The 13,407-nt window shown below is 39.3% G+C and overlaps 1 protein-coding gene across 2 annotated transcripts in view; it reads right to left on the reverse strand.

The window, feature by feature from the left end:
* Nucleotides 1-1,439: 1,439 nt before the first annotated feature.
* LOC146974356 (seizure protein 6 homolog) overlaps nucleotides 1,440-13,407 on the reverse strand; it is an 85,212-nt gene continuing 73,244 nt past the window's right edge. Inside the window, exons 10-18 of one of the 2 annotated variants that reach the window (XM_085797568.1) lie at nucleotides 7,822-8,018; nucleotides 6,450-6,644; nucleotides 5,433-5,624; nucleotides 4,775-4,969; nucleotides 4,579-4,620; nucleotides 4,373-4,481; nucleotides 4,195-4,291; nucleotides 3,395-3,464; nucleotides 1,440-2,648 (exon numbers count right to left, since the gene is read on the reverse strand). In XM_085797568.1, coding sequence (XP_085653694.1) covers nucleotides 3,438-3,464; nucleotides 4,195-4,291; nucleotides 4,373-4,481; nucleotides 4,579-4,620; nucleotides 4,775-4,969; nucleotides 5,433-5,624; nucleotides 6,450-6,644; nucleotides 7,822-8,018 — 1,054 coding nt within the window. In that variant the 3' untranslated portion in view covers nucleotides 1,440-2,648; nucleotides 3,395-3,437. Of the gene's footprint in view, nucleotides 2,649-3,394; nucleotides 3,465-3,992; nucleotides 4,292-4,372; nucleotides 4,482-4,578; nucleotides 4,621-4,774; nucleotides 4,970-5,432; nucleotides 5,625-6,449; nucleotides 6,645-7,821; nucleotides 8,019-13,407 lie in introns of those variants that run through there. The other variant, XM_085797567.1, reaches the window with a different exon arrangement.

Here is a 13,407-nt window from a genome sequence, read left to right on the forward strand (position 1 = left end):
CATATAACTTGAACTGAACAGTTAAGCAGAATAACACCGTAAATGTGATTTGACATAAGTTAGTGCTTTATTTTTGCAAACACAATTGTAATTTTCCACAATAACATGCAGAAAACCAATGTCATCATAGTGATCAAATCCCTGTGTTACATTTTAAGAAGTTATTTGGTGTTACCAGATGATTTCAGTAATCATCAACTGCTCCAAATAGCATGGTAGACTATGGGGTAGCAGGATATCTGTATTTAGATTAGTTGTTGCACACATTTCATATGAAATTTGTTTCTACTTAACACTTTTAGATTACAAGCAGTCAATAAAAGGTCAACAATGAAACTAGGCAATTATAAACAATAAAAGAGATTAAGTCAAATAACGTTCTATATACTATAAATTCTTCTTTTTGTTCTTTCTTGTATTTTCTAACATTGTTCTATTATAATGCTCTTCTCATTCAAATAGAAGGAGATCCTCAGTTGTTGCCCTCTTCCTAGACTGCATAAGAAATTTACATTTTAATGGCTCAAGCTGCTCTCCTCTGCATCAGAGTGAAAGCTCAGCTGAAATCGTGGGTGACTGCCCCCAAAAGACCGACTGAAACACACCAGCTCCCATATAAACGCAGGCAGAGAAGAAAAAAAGCATGGCCGAATGCACAGACATTGTATGTAATTTAGCTTAATGCAAAATAAACCGAAAAGCCAGAGACTCTGCTACAGAATAATCTGACAGGGCAGCTAATCCTCTCCAGGGTAACATAATGTGACTTGTACATATTGCATACTGTTTATGTACACAGTAATAAGGTAGGAGTGGATTATACCTGGCATAACATCATATGGTAAAATATACACAGTAAATCCAGAAGGCCTTAATCACTGGATGGATCCCCAAAACCAATAATTTAAGATTCTATTTGTTTTAAGGTGAAATGTTGTTAGTTACATTTCATGTGCTTTTAAACCATTCTCAGAGATTTAGACTTTGCAGAACTGTTAGTTCTTTGCAATAGGCAGGTTCCTGCTGCCTGGCCTGCCAGTATGTAACTAAAAATACTCTTGAAAAGATGTAGGCCTCAGAGTGAAAGGCTACTTGTTGTCATGCTGCCATCTAGAGGTAAATAATTATATGACAAATTCATTTTAAGTTTGATCTGAACAATAAAGTGTTTGCTTTTGTGTCAATTAGTTATAGCGTATCAGATTCAATTTGTATAGTCACAATCTAATTACTGCTGCTTCTGCAGTTGAAGAGTTGAGTTATTAAGAATTTCTTATATGTCTTTTTAGCAGTAGCCCAATTTGTATTTGGAAAAGGAAAAGTTTAAGATTGATATTAATAATTCTGTTCTATTAAAGTATCACGTGAGGTGGATAATATCCGCATGTGTGAATTATGTACATCAAATATTTATATACAACAATCAGGCACAATAATACTTTAAACAACAATTTACTTTATTATTAATCAGAGGATTACAGATATTTGAAGGTGATTTGGTTTCCTGGGTGTGGTTGCACCGGCTGTGATGCTGAAAGAATGATTTGTTAAGAGTGTGAAGGATATGCACAAAGGATATGAGGTCTATCTACAAACTGAACACAAGCAGATACACCACAACAATGTGACACAGAATAAAAAGCCCATCTGTAACATCAGGATTAGTTTTGCAACATTGCAAAAAATAATTCCACATCATGTTGATTTGCAACACAGGAATCAACCTGATGCTTGGCTCAACAGTCTGCATCCATAAGTTACCTTTTTTATTTTTGTTATCATTGGATTTCACTTGATTTTTTTTTTTTATCTCAGGGTCTGTGAATATTGTGGTGCAACCACATTTTGAAACATACACATATGAACTAGTTGCTACTGTACTTATTCTTTGAGGTGGACTTGACAGTGTGACAAGAACAACGTTATGCATAGCTGATGGCTCCCATATAAGAATATGAATCCTCTGAGGCTATATGCAGTGGGAACCACCCATCAGCTAGTAGCAAAATATCTGGCATCATTTGGTATTGTTTCTTGGAGATAAATCATGACGGAAAAGACCGAGCACAGTTGGAGTGCTGAGCACGTCAAATACAAAATAATAGTTGAATGAGAGATTTACAAATATTTCCACATGTGATTTATCAGGTTATAGTCAGTCGTGAGGCACTCATATTGGACAGGCAGTTTATTTACAAATAGCAGACTCATACACACATACGCATACACACTCACACACACAGAAAATAAAGTAATAATGGCAAATTATCCAAAGAATCTTGGGTTATGGGAAAATTGAATCCAACAGATCTCAACAATCATAGCACAACCTCCTTTGACCTCTAACTGCTACTTGCTTAGTTCATCAAAAAGTACCAGGAAACATATAATCACCAACGGTCATCAGCATTTTACTTTATAAAAATATCACCATGGTGACCCACAGATTCACAGATAAGAACGTGGAAAGGACATATTTACAGAACAGTGAAGGGCAGACTTAGAAAAAACAAAATGTTGGAGACAAAAAGAAAAGCAGAAGTTGGAGGAAAAGATGAGCAGTGCAGAGAGGGTCCATAAAGGCAAAGCTTGAGCAAATCTTGCTTTAAGGTCTCTGAATGGACACCTCTTAAATCTTTTCATTTGTCCTGTAAAGACCAGACAAACAAATTAGTGAAAGAGGATTGTAGTGTTGTAAAGAAACATTTTAAATGCAGATTTTTTTTTTTTTTTTTTTACATCTTTCACAGTACAATACTGTATCTTTAGAATTACACAGCAAATATAAACTTTCTGTTTAAGTGGTATAATACAAAGCATTCTGTACAAGTACAAACAAAAAGGAAAGACCTTTATTACAGATTTACTCATAGTTATCTGATGATTTATCATCAGATATACAACTGCAACTATTCAGCATGAACATGACAAAAGCAGAAATAATTACGTGAGAAAAGACATTGTTGGAAATGCTGCTGCATTAGTTTAGGGTGGACAGCTGGTAATTGCCATAATTATTCATTGACAAAAAATAGTGATATCTAAAATTCTGAGAAATAATTGTCAACCCCCTGTTGCTCTGCACTGGGATTATATTTGTCTTTTGTGTGATCATTTGTAAATGCTGTGTGTAAATTACTGTAACTTTATTCCAATTGTCATTATTATTATTTAGTATTATTATTAATTTATTAATGAAAGGGGGTGGGGCTTCAAAACAGAATAAATAGTTTCAGTTTTTACTGTCAGTTATCTTGCTGTAGGTCATACATCTCATAGATATGATAATCCAGATCAGAATGTGTGGCAGGCCTGGAGAGGTGGTCAAAAACATGTGGCCAAAAGGTCAGGTCAGTGTGTGGGATGTTTTCTCAGAATCAGAAGGAGATCTCACCTCATAGTTGTTCTGCAGAACGTGGACAAAGTGGACAGACTGACTAGTATCTAGAATGAGTCTGCCAGTGCTGGAGGAGCAGGGGAAGAATGGGTTAAGGACGTTGCAGTCACAAGTAAGACCAGCACACATGAAAGGAATAATACATACACACACATCCTTAGAGTCAAAAGTCACACAGAACACTATCTACAGTACATGTTGTTGTGAGTTATTATCAGACAATTGGAAACAATAATCGGTATGCTACAGTAGTATTTTAAAATGACGGGTGATTGGCCCACTCTGATAAAGTGAAGCCTGTCCAAATCACACAATTGCTTTACAATACTACAATAGATGTGTGAAAATAAACAACATCTATTAATGAAAAATACAGTTTCTATAAGAAAACAACAGCAGCAGGTTAAACTAGAAAATGTGCATTTTCCCTGCCTGGTGTGAATGCAGCATGGAACGGGATACACACATACAGTATGACATGAATAACACACACAACATACCACAATGTGAATGATATAATGAGAGGTTAACATGTCACGGTCAGTCCTCCAAGTGGATGAAGAATGGACATCCAGGATGCAAACAACCAATGATCTCAGAGGAGAAAAGTGTTCACTTTTTATATTCTCATGAGCAACATCAGTGAGTGATATGGTGAGGAGAAATGAGGTGGAGGACACCCTCTGCTGGTGAAACATGAGACGACGACAGGGTGATGGCCAGATGGGAGAGGATCAGGACAGCACACTGGTGTTCTGTGAATCCACGTCTTGCATGTTCATGACATCTGTACTTACTCCGCTCTCATATATCGGGTTATCGAAAGCTGACTCTTCTGTCATGTTGTCATATGGTGGCGAGGATGTCGGCATTCTGATAGACTTCCCTTGCAGCCTAAGTAAAGACAAGAGAAACTTGTAAATGATCATCATTCGATTGGAAATGAAAAAAAGCACGTCTGATTTTATAACTTACTTTGAAACATAGACGTAAATCCCAAGGACAACTACCAGGATGATTGCAGCTGGAATAAAAACTGCAAGTGCAATATTGGTTCCCTCCATGCTGTAATCCCTATTAACAACTAGGAGAAAAAAAACACAAAGATGAGAATTGTTTCTGTTGAAATATGCTCAATCAAGAAATACATTGATAAAGCAAAGTTTCAAAACGTTACTCACCATCTAGCCTGCGCTCATTCACGTACTGGGTCGAGGTTGATGCTACAAAGACACAATTGGAGTTTAGTAAGTATTTGGACCACAGCTATATCACACATTAAAAAGTACAATTGCTATGCTTTCACAAACAGAAACCAAGTCAATAGCCAATAGCTTATATCACTCTGTATTCACAAATGTCTGGTCAAATGTGCACCTCTGCAGGCAGGTGGCGTGCTATTCCACTGAGATGGGTGTCCGGGGACACAGTAGATGGTGGCTCCGCCCTGCAGCTCATAGCCTGAGTGGCAGGAGAAGGTCAGAGTCTCTCCTGCTTGGTAAAAGGCCTTTTCAGAGCTCTGCACACTGGTAGATGCAGCACCAGGGTTCCTGCATGGCTCGTACTTTTCAGCTGTACGAAAGACAACATCTTTATTTTCACAAAATCATTCTTACGCATCTGCTTCACATTGATATAAACCAGAATATTACCGATTTTTATTAGAGGCAGGAGTTCATGTTAAATGTCTCTGTTTCACATGCTGAATTGCTCTTAGCAGTTAGTATAAACTCTTTTTTTCCTGTTCTCCCTGCTGAGATGAGGCTCAGTGTACTGGAAGCACTGCGCTGCTTCTCTGTACATCAAGAGCAACTGAGAAACCACAACAGCTCAGTTGTGTGCTAGGCCCTTGGCTGACCAGTGATGGAAAAATGGTTAGTCAGTCAGTCAGTCAGTCAGTGTCATTCTTAATTTTAGGGCTGGCCCCACTGTAGGGTTGCTTTTATTATATTTACAGAAACATAAATAATACTGTTTATCTGTTTTATTTACACACAGCATGAGTGTGTGCATGAGCGTGGCCTGTGCAACTTACGGACACACTTGGGCAGCCTCTCGCTCCACTTGGGCGTGGCTGAGTCTCGGTTGTAGCAGGTGAGGAGGCCGCTGCCAGACATGATGTAGCCTTTGTTGCAGGTGAACTGCACCGTGGATCCAACAGCGAAGCGGCTGCCTGTTATCACTTTACGACTGTGCTCCACATTTCCAGGGTCGCGACACGACATAACTGGCATGGATCACAAAAACAAATGATTTTTTGTCACGACTGTCATTGTTTACACTATTGCTATTATATTACTTTTATAAGATAAATGATTAAATTTAACATATACGTTCCAAACAGGTACCTCAAACACCTGCCTTAATGCCACACAGGACACTTGCCACTACCTGCCAATAACCTCAAGCAGAGGACTTCACTTCTTTCTAACACCACACACACATCATTTTCAAACTTGTGGCCCAAACCAACACCGACTCAAGTGGCATATTGCTTATGCAGTGCTCTTTTCCAAGACCTGTAAACACACTTTGATGTCAAATTCACAAATATTCGAGTGCAGCCACTGCAGGTCAGAAATGTTGCAGGCTGAATGCCAGTAGTATTGGACAGGTAAAAGGAAATCTGCTTTAGCAAAAAGAAAGTCACAATTCGACAAACACTACACTTTACAAGGGGTTGAAACAAGTTCAAACTGGCATTTGAGTGAAATATGTCCCATCTTAGTCTGTTTGCTGTGGCAAATCGGTTATATTATTTCCCAGTATTAAAAATCTCCCTCCAAAAAAACATTATGCTTTGAATATTCTGGCGTCTTTTTTAAATGGTGTTTATACAATAGAGTTTTCTATTCAAGTAACTGGTCAGGCATTTCATTTCCATCTCTTCATTTGATCTACAAAAAAACAAGAGCTCCCACAGAGGTACCTTCGACCTTGCTGAGGCCTGCATTCACTGAGCTAAAAATGTTTAAACAGCTATTCTGGAAATTTGAAAACATAATCTTGTAATCTAAACTCTGTCCATATTGCTTTGAGTGCTTCCTCTCACCTTCCTCACATCTCGGCACATCGCCGCTCCAAGAGAGATCCCACTGGCACATGAGGATCTCGGAGCCTACCAGCTCATATCCGGGGTAGCACTGGTAGGTGACGACGGTGCCGTGGATCAGGTCTGGGTGGGACGTGCTCTTCCAGCCATTGGCAATCTCTGGCAGCTCAGAGCAAGTATCATTCCTCGGCACCTCTGTTGGTATTCAACAAGGAGTTGTTTGTGTTGGTGGGAGAGGAAAAACACAATTATAAAAAAAAATTAATTCCAGAAGTGGTGAAAAAAAAAACATTTGTACTGGGAGTGCAGAAATAATTTAATGTCAAATTTTCTTGTATGATAAATATTACATTTTCATTCTTAATACAGGATCTAGATTGTAAAGGGACACATGATTTGTTGCTCCAGGAAATCCCTGCATTAATATGCAACAACTTCCTCTGCAGGGAATGAATACTACTGCTATATTGTCTGTTTTGTGTGCACTAAACAGCAGTGGCTGGGAAGCAAAATGTAAATACAAGCTTGTGATGTTTGCTGGGTGCAACACAGCATGTGGTTTGGCACCAGTCAATCTGTGCTTCCCTTAATGCAGTATACATGGCCAGGAGCACAAAGCAATGGGCAAAGCAGCTGATGTTGAAGTAATCCCTATTATTGTGTTTCTGTGTTTGGTGTTATCTAATCCTTCTGTCGGTACCTGGCGCAAGTCACAAAACAGATACACAAGGACGCAATGAAAGAAACTGACTTTTTTCCCCCCCTAAATGGTAAACTGCTGAGTTCCAGATATGAGTGATGTTTTATATTCCACACATATCACCAGCATTAGGTTTTTAATGCAATCATAGTTAAAGATTGTACAGAGGAGTGAGTGAATATATTTATCTGTTCCTTGTTTTGGTAGCTGGGTTATGGGCTGGCATGTGAGTTCCTCCCTGTGAAACCTTTGGCAATTTCCATGTTTAGAGAGCAGGATGAAAGAGTCTAGTATAAAGTGTTTAGGTGAAAGCAGCCCTTTCTGCCACTGCAGAAATCGCATTCTTCGGTTAAAACGACCACAGATAAAGAGATTAGACCAGAGCCAGAACTGTTCTGGCTTTTCTAAGACGGTGAGTCCTACTATCTATTAAAGAGCTGCAGCTTGAAGCAGATCTAGTTTTTCTTCTCTATGTGTATGTAACTTGACATGTCTGTTTTAATTTGAGACAAATGCCGTAGACATGCTAATGTTAAGTAATTTGCGGTTCTCCATTATACATGAATGGAGGCGGCAGTGTGGCCTACAAAGAATTTGTTTTAATATGAAGTGCTAGCAGTTATTATATAACTTTCAAAGGAAACAAAAACATAGATAAAATCACCATCTTACCAAAGAAGTGGACCACAAAGCCGTTGTTGTATCCATAGATGTTGGTGGCAGGATCTGACTGAAACTGAATGGTGACATCAGCCATGGACGTGTAGAGCTTGAAACGTGGCCGCGTGCCGCTGTATTGACCCAGGATGTTGGCTGTGAGGTCATCGCCATCATAGAAGGTCAGCAGGTCGTTCTTACCCACGTGGAGCCTGGGATACACAAATGAAAAGTGGTTACATTTCCTCTTAATGATATGAATGAAGGCTGTCACATAGAGCACAGCCCTAGCACTTGTCTCATGTCTGTGGTTATGTGTTGAGTTTGCTGTGTATCTTACTCAGAGTCAACAGTTAAGTGACTGCTACACTCTCTAGCTGATGAAAGCAGAAGCTGATGACATAAGGCAATGTCAGCAGCAGTTGGAAAATATTAATTCTGTTTATATTGGATAGATCTGACGTGAAGTAAACACTAAATAATTCATGGTGTATGACTCTGCCTAGCGCATCGCTCTCATGAATATGTACCTAAGTGTGTATGCACAAATATGAGCATAATATAATAACATCCTTTAGGTGACTAGGCCTACAAAAAAAAATAAAAAATCATACAGTACACTGTAATATTTACATAAAATATAATGTAAGGCAGCTGAGACAGTCTGATAGAATCTCTGCTGAAAATGATTAACTTAAGAATGCATTAACCTTTTCCATTTGGTGATTCATATGTCCTTGCCCTCTTTATAGAGCGTCAGTAAAGCTTGACATTTATTCGCACACCGGGGACAGTGAATGGTGTAAAAAGTAATAAGCTGCAGAAGTTGTATTTCCCTGCTGATATAATAAGCAGGGGAAACTAGTTGCTCTTTATGTGCCTTTAGGCAGGCATCAAAATAGCTCTGCAGATTGGCTGGGTGATTGTTAATATTCACAAGCTGCGCCAAATAGAACTTAACAGTGATAATTAGCACAGTGCCATCACACACATCAGGGAGCCACATTTTATGGCTATGAATCACCTGTCCCTCGCATTAGCTCTCCACCACTATTTTCATTTGTGGGATTAAACAACTGATTAAGAAAACACTGTTTTTGAATGGTAAATAATACTTTCTCTGAACTGCAAGTTGTCATTTGTGAACAAAACATCTTCTCTTTGTCAGTAATTTGCTTTAAAATCTGTGAAAGTATGTTGTCATGTTATCTGTTACTGGTTTGCAATCTTTTTTTTTAAGACAAAATTTGTTTGCAGATTTGCATAATTAATTAGGTCAAACTCAAGAGCAACCAAATGAATATGGTATCATGTGTGGATTTGCACTCCTACATCCTAGACATACTGCAAGGACAAAGGGAAGCAAGAGATGCACACTTATAACATTGATGCAATCTTTCTCTTTCCATTTCTGTGAATGAAAAGTTTGACTCACACAGCTCCCGAGAGACTCACACAGAGTGGCAGGTGATTCAAATCAATGAGGTCATAGCGCATCAACACTAACTTAGAAAGAGACTTCAGAGCTGTCAGACTGTCAAGAAAGCCTTCAACACCTCTATATCCTAACCAAGAACTAAAACAAAAAAAAAACTAAAACAGAGTTACACTACTGAGTGGCAATACACTTGCAATGGATAATTTGAAAATCATCCATAAAACCAAGAGAAGAAAGCATCTCCATAAAACATATCGCACACAAACAAAATAACTTTAATAATACCATTTACACCGATGTGGTGTAAAAAATACATTACAATACAATACACACATTTCTCAACAGGAAAAAAAACACAAACTAAGAATATTTTGGATCATACATCAAAAGTTTGAACACATTTAAAAGAATGGGAGAGTGTGTCCAAACTTTTGCCCGGCGCTATAAATATAAATGCTAAGTCTACAATTCAGCACAACGATGCATCATCATTAAAGTGTCTCCAAGTAGGAAAAAATGAAATCTCATCTGCATAATGTTTTAAAGATGAGGAAAACAGTCACTATGGTCCTCTGAGTATCTGAGTAGAAAGGTTGTGATCCCACAAATAAAGAAAACATTATATCCTCTCATGTTTAAATTCTATTCTCTTGACATTTTTCCTTTTTTTCCACTCTCTGATCTTCCTACTTTGTTTTTGCCACTTCCTAAAATATGAGCAAGTAGATGTTGGAAGGCTTCCTTGCATAATGAGTAAGCTCTCTAAGCACTCTGTCTCTATGTTCACACAGATCGCTGACTGATTTGATGCACCTGTCTGACACACAATATGGGACAGAGGGCTTACATGCTTTTCTTCTTTCTTTCTTTTTTTGTTTGACTTTAGAAGGAGAAATGTGAAACGCTGATGCAGAGGCGGCTTCTTTTGTTTCTTTCATATTGACCATTGGGGATTAGACTGCTGAACAGATCTGAATATGCAGTGTGTTTTAGAGCTTTGTTGAAACTCTCGCAGTAGGAGTCTGCGATGTGGCTGCTTCATCAGTGATTGACAGAGTTTTATGATGATGAAAGGAAATAAATGACCCATGTTTGTTTACCTCCCCTCAGTCTATTATTCACAGCAGAATTTCAATATAACCTAAGAGGAGAAACAAGAAATGCACCCACTTCACATTTAATTACCCACACTTTATACAAATCTGTTTAAGTTGACTATATCGACTAAATATTTATGCTTGAACCCACAAGAATAGTTGAGGCCGGCAAGTGATGAGATGGTGGTAAAGTTTTGGATGAGAATTAAATTCCAGTTTATCCTGACAATACAATACAACATCAGTTGCCATTTCCACACCATCACAAGAACAACCCATTCATAGACCATGTTCCTCTTGGAAAGACGAAGAGGACAGAAAGCAACACAGTACAAAGTTTTCACACTAGTTCCAGCTTTTTTCATACATAATGGAAAGATGCACCCTGACCCAGCGATGGGGTGACAGAAAATGGTGATTCTTATTAGTCTGGAGTAGCAGTAGCTGGTCTGCAGCCCTCTGCAGAATCGGTCAGTCTCATCAAATTCAGCCTTGTCACAATAAAGCAGGAGTATCTATTATCTACTCGAGCTCCTCTTATCACTGCACTGTATTTCACCCGAGGTCCTGCCAAAGGTCTCCCAGCATTCAGACCATCCTGGAAGGAGGGGGTGGGGGGGTGGGACACATGGTACTGTCAGTTGCCAATCTTCCTGGATGATTGCCTCCAATCTCTGCATCTCTCCTTTTCTATACTATACAGGTTTTTGAAGCATTTCTTGTCTCTCTTGCAGCACATTGACATTTCCACATGAATCTAGTTTCTATTTTCACCATTCCACCATAACCCATTCTTCTTTTCTTCACATTGCTATACACAAGCCGGGATGGAAAACTCAATGGCGTTGCTGATTTTCATCATTTCTTGCCGACTGTATATACAAACACACTCTCACCTATTTGCTTTGAGGCCTTTATCTTTAAGCCAAAGGAGCTCAAGACAATCTGTGCCGCCTGTTTTCATCATGGAGGAATCGTTATGCAAAATATGCTTCTTCCCTCCCAACTACTGCAACATCAGCAACACTAAACTCTGCCTTTTTCCCTCCGATATCCAAATTAATATTAGAAGACAGATGCTTTTCTCCTCAGCAGAAAAACCTACTCAAGGTTTTTGCATAATCAGTCACTCCCAGTCAAGAACTTTGGTGAGATTGTGGACAGGATGCACGGCCAACACTGTTGATTCAGATTAATGGTTAAAATAATTTGCTTTCCCACTTGACACATTATAGCCTCTCCTCCTGTCTGGCTTCCTAAACAGTCTCCCCTGTGTCACTCGAACTCATCGGGAATGCTGTAGTCAACCTTGGTTTATATTTTCCTTCTGACCCCATCCGTTTGCTCCACTGTTTGAAACGTATTCAAAACCCTGCAGACAACGCGGAAGAATGCCAAGCGAACAGCGCCTTTAGACCAGACCCGCGCAGCAGTCTGTGGTTAGTCACTACAGGCCGCTCAGCTGCCGTCTGTCTAGTAACCTGGCAAACACTTCACCCAAATGTCGTCCCACATGGCTTTTTTAAATGGTTTCCCCTCTGGTAAGAAAAACAGTCGCTCTCTGTCCTGTGCTGCACACTGATAACTAATATTCTGAAGATATATTCACACTGTGCCTCCTGATGTTCTTTCCTGGCGTCACACTTCAGAGTAACATTGATTTGCTGTTGTCAAGAGTTGTGATATTTGACTAAATATCTTCTTCACTGACAAAGCTGACTTGGTGTTTGCACAGTTTCAGGTGACTGTTTGAAAGAGGACTTCTTGAAAACGTCGCTGCATACTAATGGCACCGGCCCCAATCCTGAGGGGATGACAGATGCAGCTTTATGCAAGACTCCAGGCATTTGGTCACCTTCACTGACCTGTCAAGTCGAGTCAAATCTGAAGAAGCTAGAAAAAAATCTCCTGTAACTGACAGAGGCAACATCACTGTGTGAATATTTCAAGCCCTTTCACCTTCTCTAACCATTTAAATTGTTTTTTGTTTACTACAAAATACAAATAACTACTTCGCTCTGGTACCAGTACAAGTGAACTTGCTGCTGCAATGCTCAAAGTCGCCACAAGAGGACTCTATAAACCCAATATGTATAATAGTACAAGGTTTCAAACCTGCTCAGTAAACTGACATGTACCACTGTAAAACAGACTTCCTAATTGTATGGAATTGTAAAACATTTGTGGGTATTGTCCCGAATGCTAAAATCCACATGTGAACCATTTACCTTGCTGTGCTCCACAGGTGAGGCTATCAGCTGTAACTCTTGTCTTGGGCTCTTGCTGGAGCCCTGCTCCATGCTAATTAGCAAAGAGCCAACCCTCCTGTTTGGCCTAAATTAATTAATCAGTCCTCATTATGCACACCGCTCCTCTGTAATTGCCAGCACAGACACAGTGATGAATGATAATATAGAAAACATTCTCATTAATGTGGAAAAGTGTGTGCCCACCCTTATAATGAGACAGCTCTCATCCACAAGGGCCTTTGCCACTTAAACATGCATAACACATACACAAAAATAAACACCCTTTCACACAAATTACATGTTGACCGACTCTTTAGGAGCGCTTTTCTCAAGCTGAGCACCAGACATGAGGGTAATGGTGGGGTGTGTGGGGATCAGACAGGCGGTGGGTTTCTACAGCCCTGAAGGCCATGCATGACCAACCTTGTGATAAACTAGAGCTCGCCACAGCGCCATTAATTTACAGTGAGTGGCCTCATGTGGTTCAGATTAAAACAAACTTAAGGTTGGTGCAATTTAAAAAGAAATCTCTGAATGTAAATCACTTTACCACAAATCAAACTTGTTTACCACTGCAAGGAAAAATCCCCTCTGATCTATTTTTTTATTTTTTTTATCCTAGGTGCACTGGTTGACTTGACTTTCAGCATCAGTCATTAATCACAGAGACTTAACCTCAAACTGAAAAAAAGCAGGGCCAAATAAACCCCTGTGTGGTACTTAGACATTAGATATTATTGGTATCCTCTGATGCTATTTCCTTTTTGATCTTTGGGTCATTTGAGTGATGGCTCACTGCGGTGAAAGAAACAGCTTA

This window comes from Trachurus japonicus, chromosome 14, assembly GCF_045865225.1.
Source record: "Trachurus japonicus isolate A0001 chromosome 14, Traja_1.0".
Classification (NCBI taxonomy): domain Eukaryota; kingdom Metazoa; phylum Chordata; class Actinopteri; order Carangiformes; family Carangidae; genus Trachurus; species Trachurus japonicus.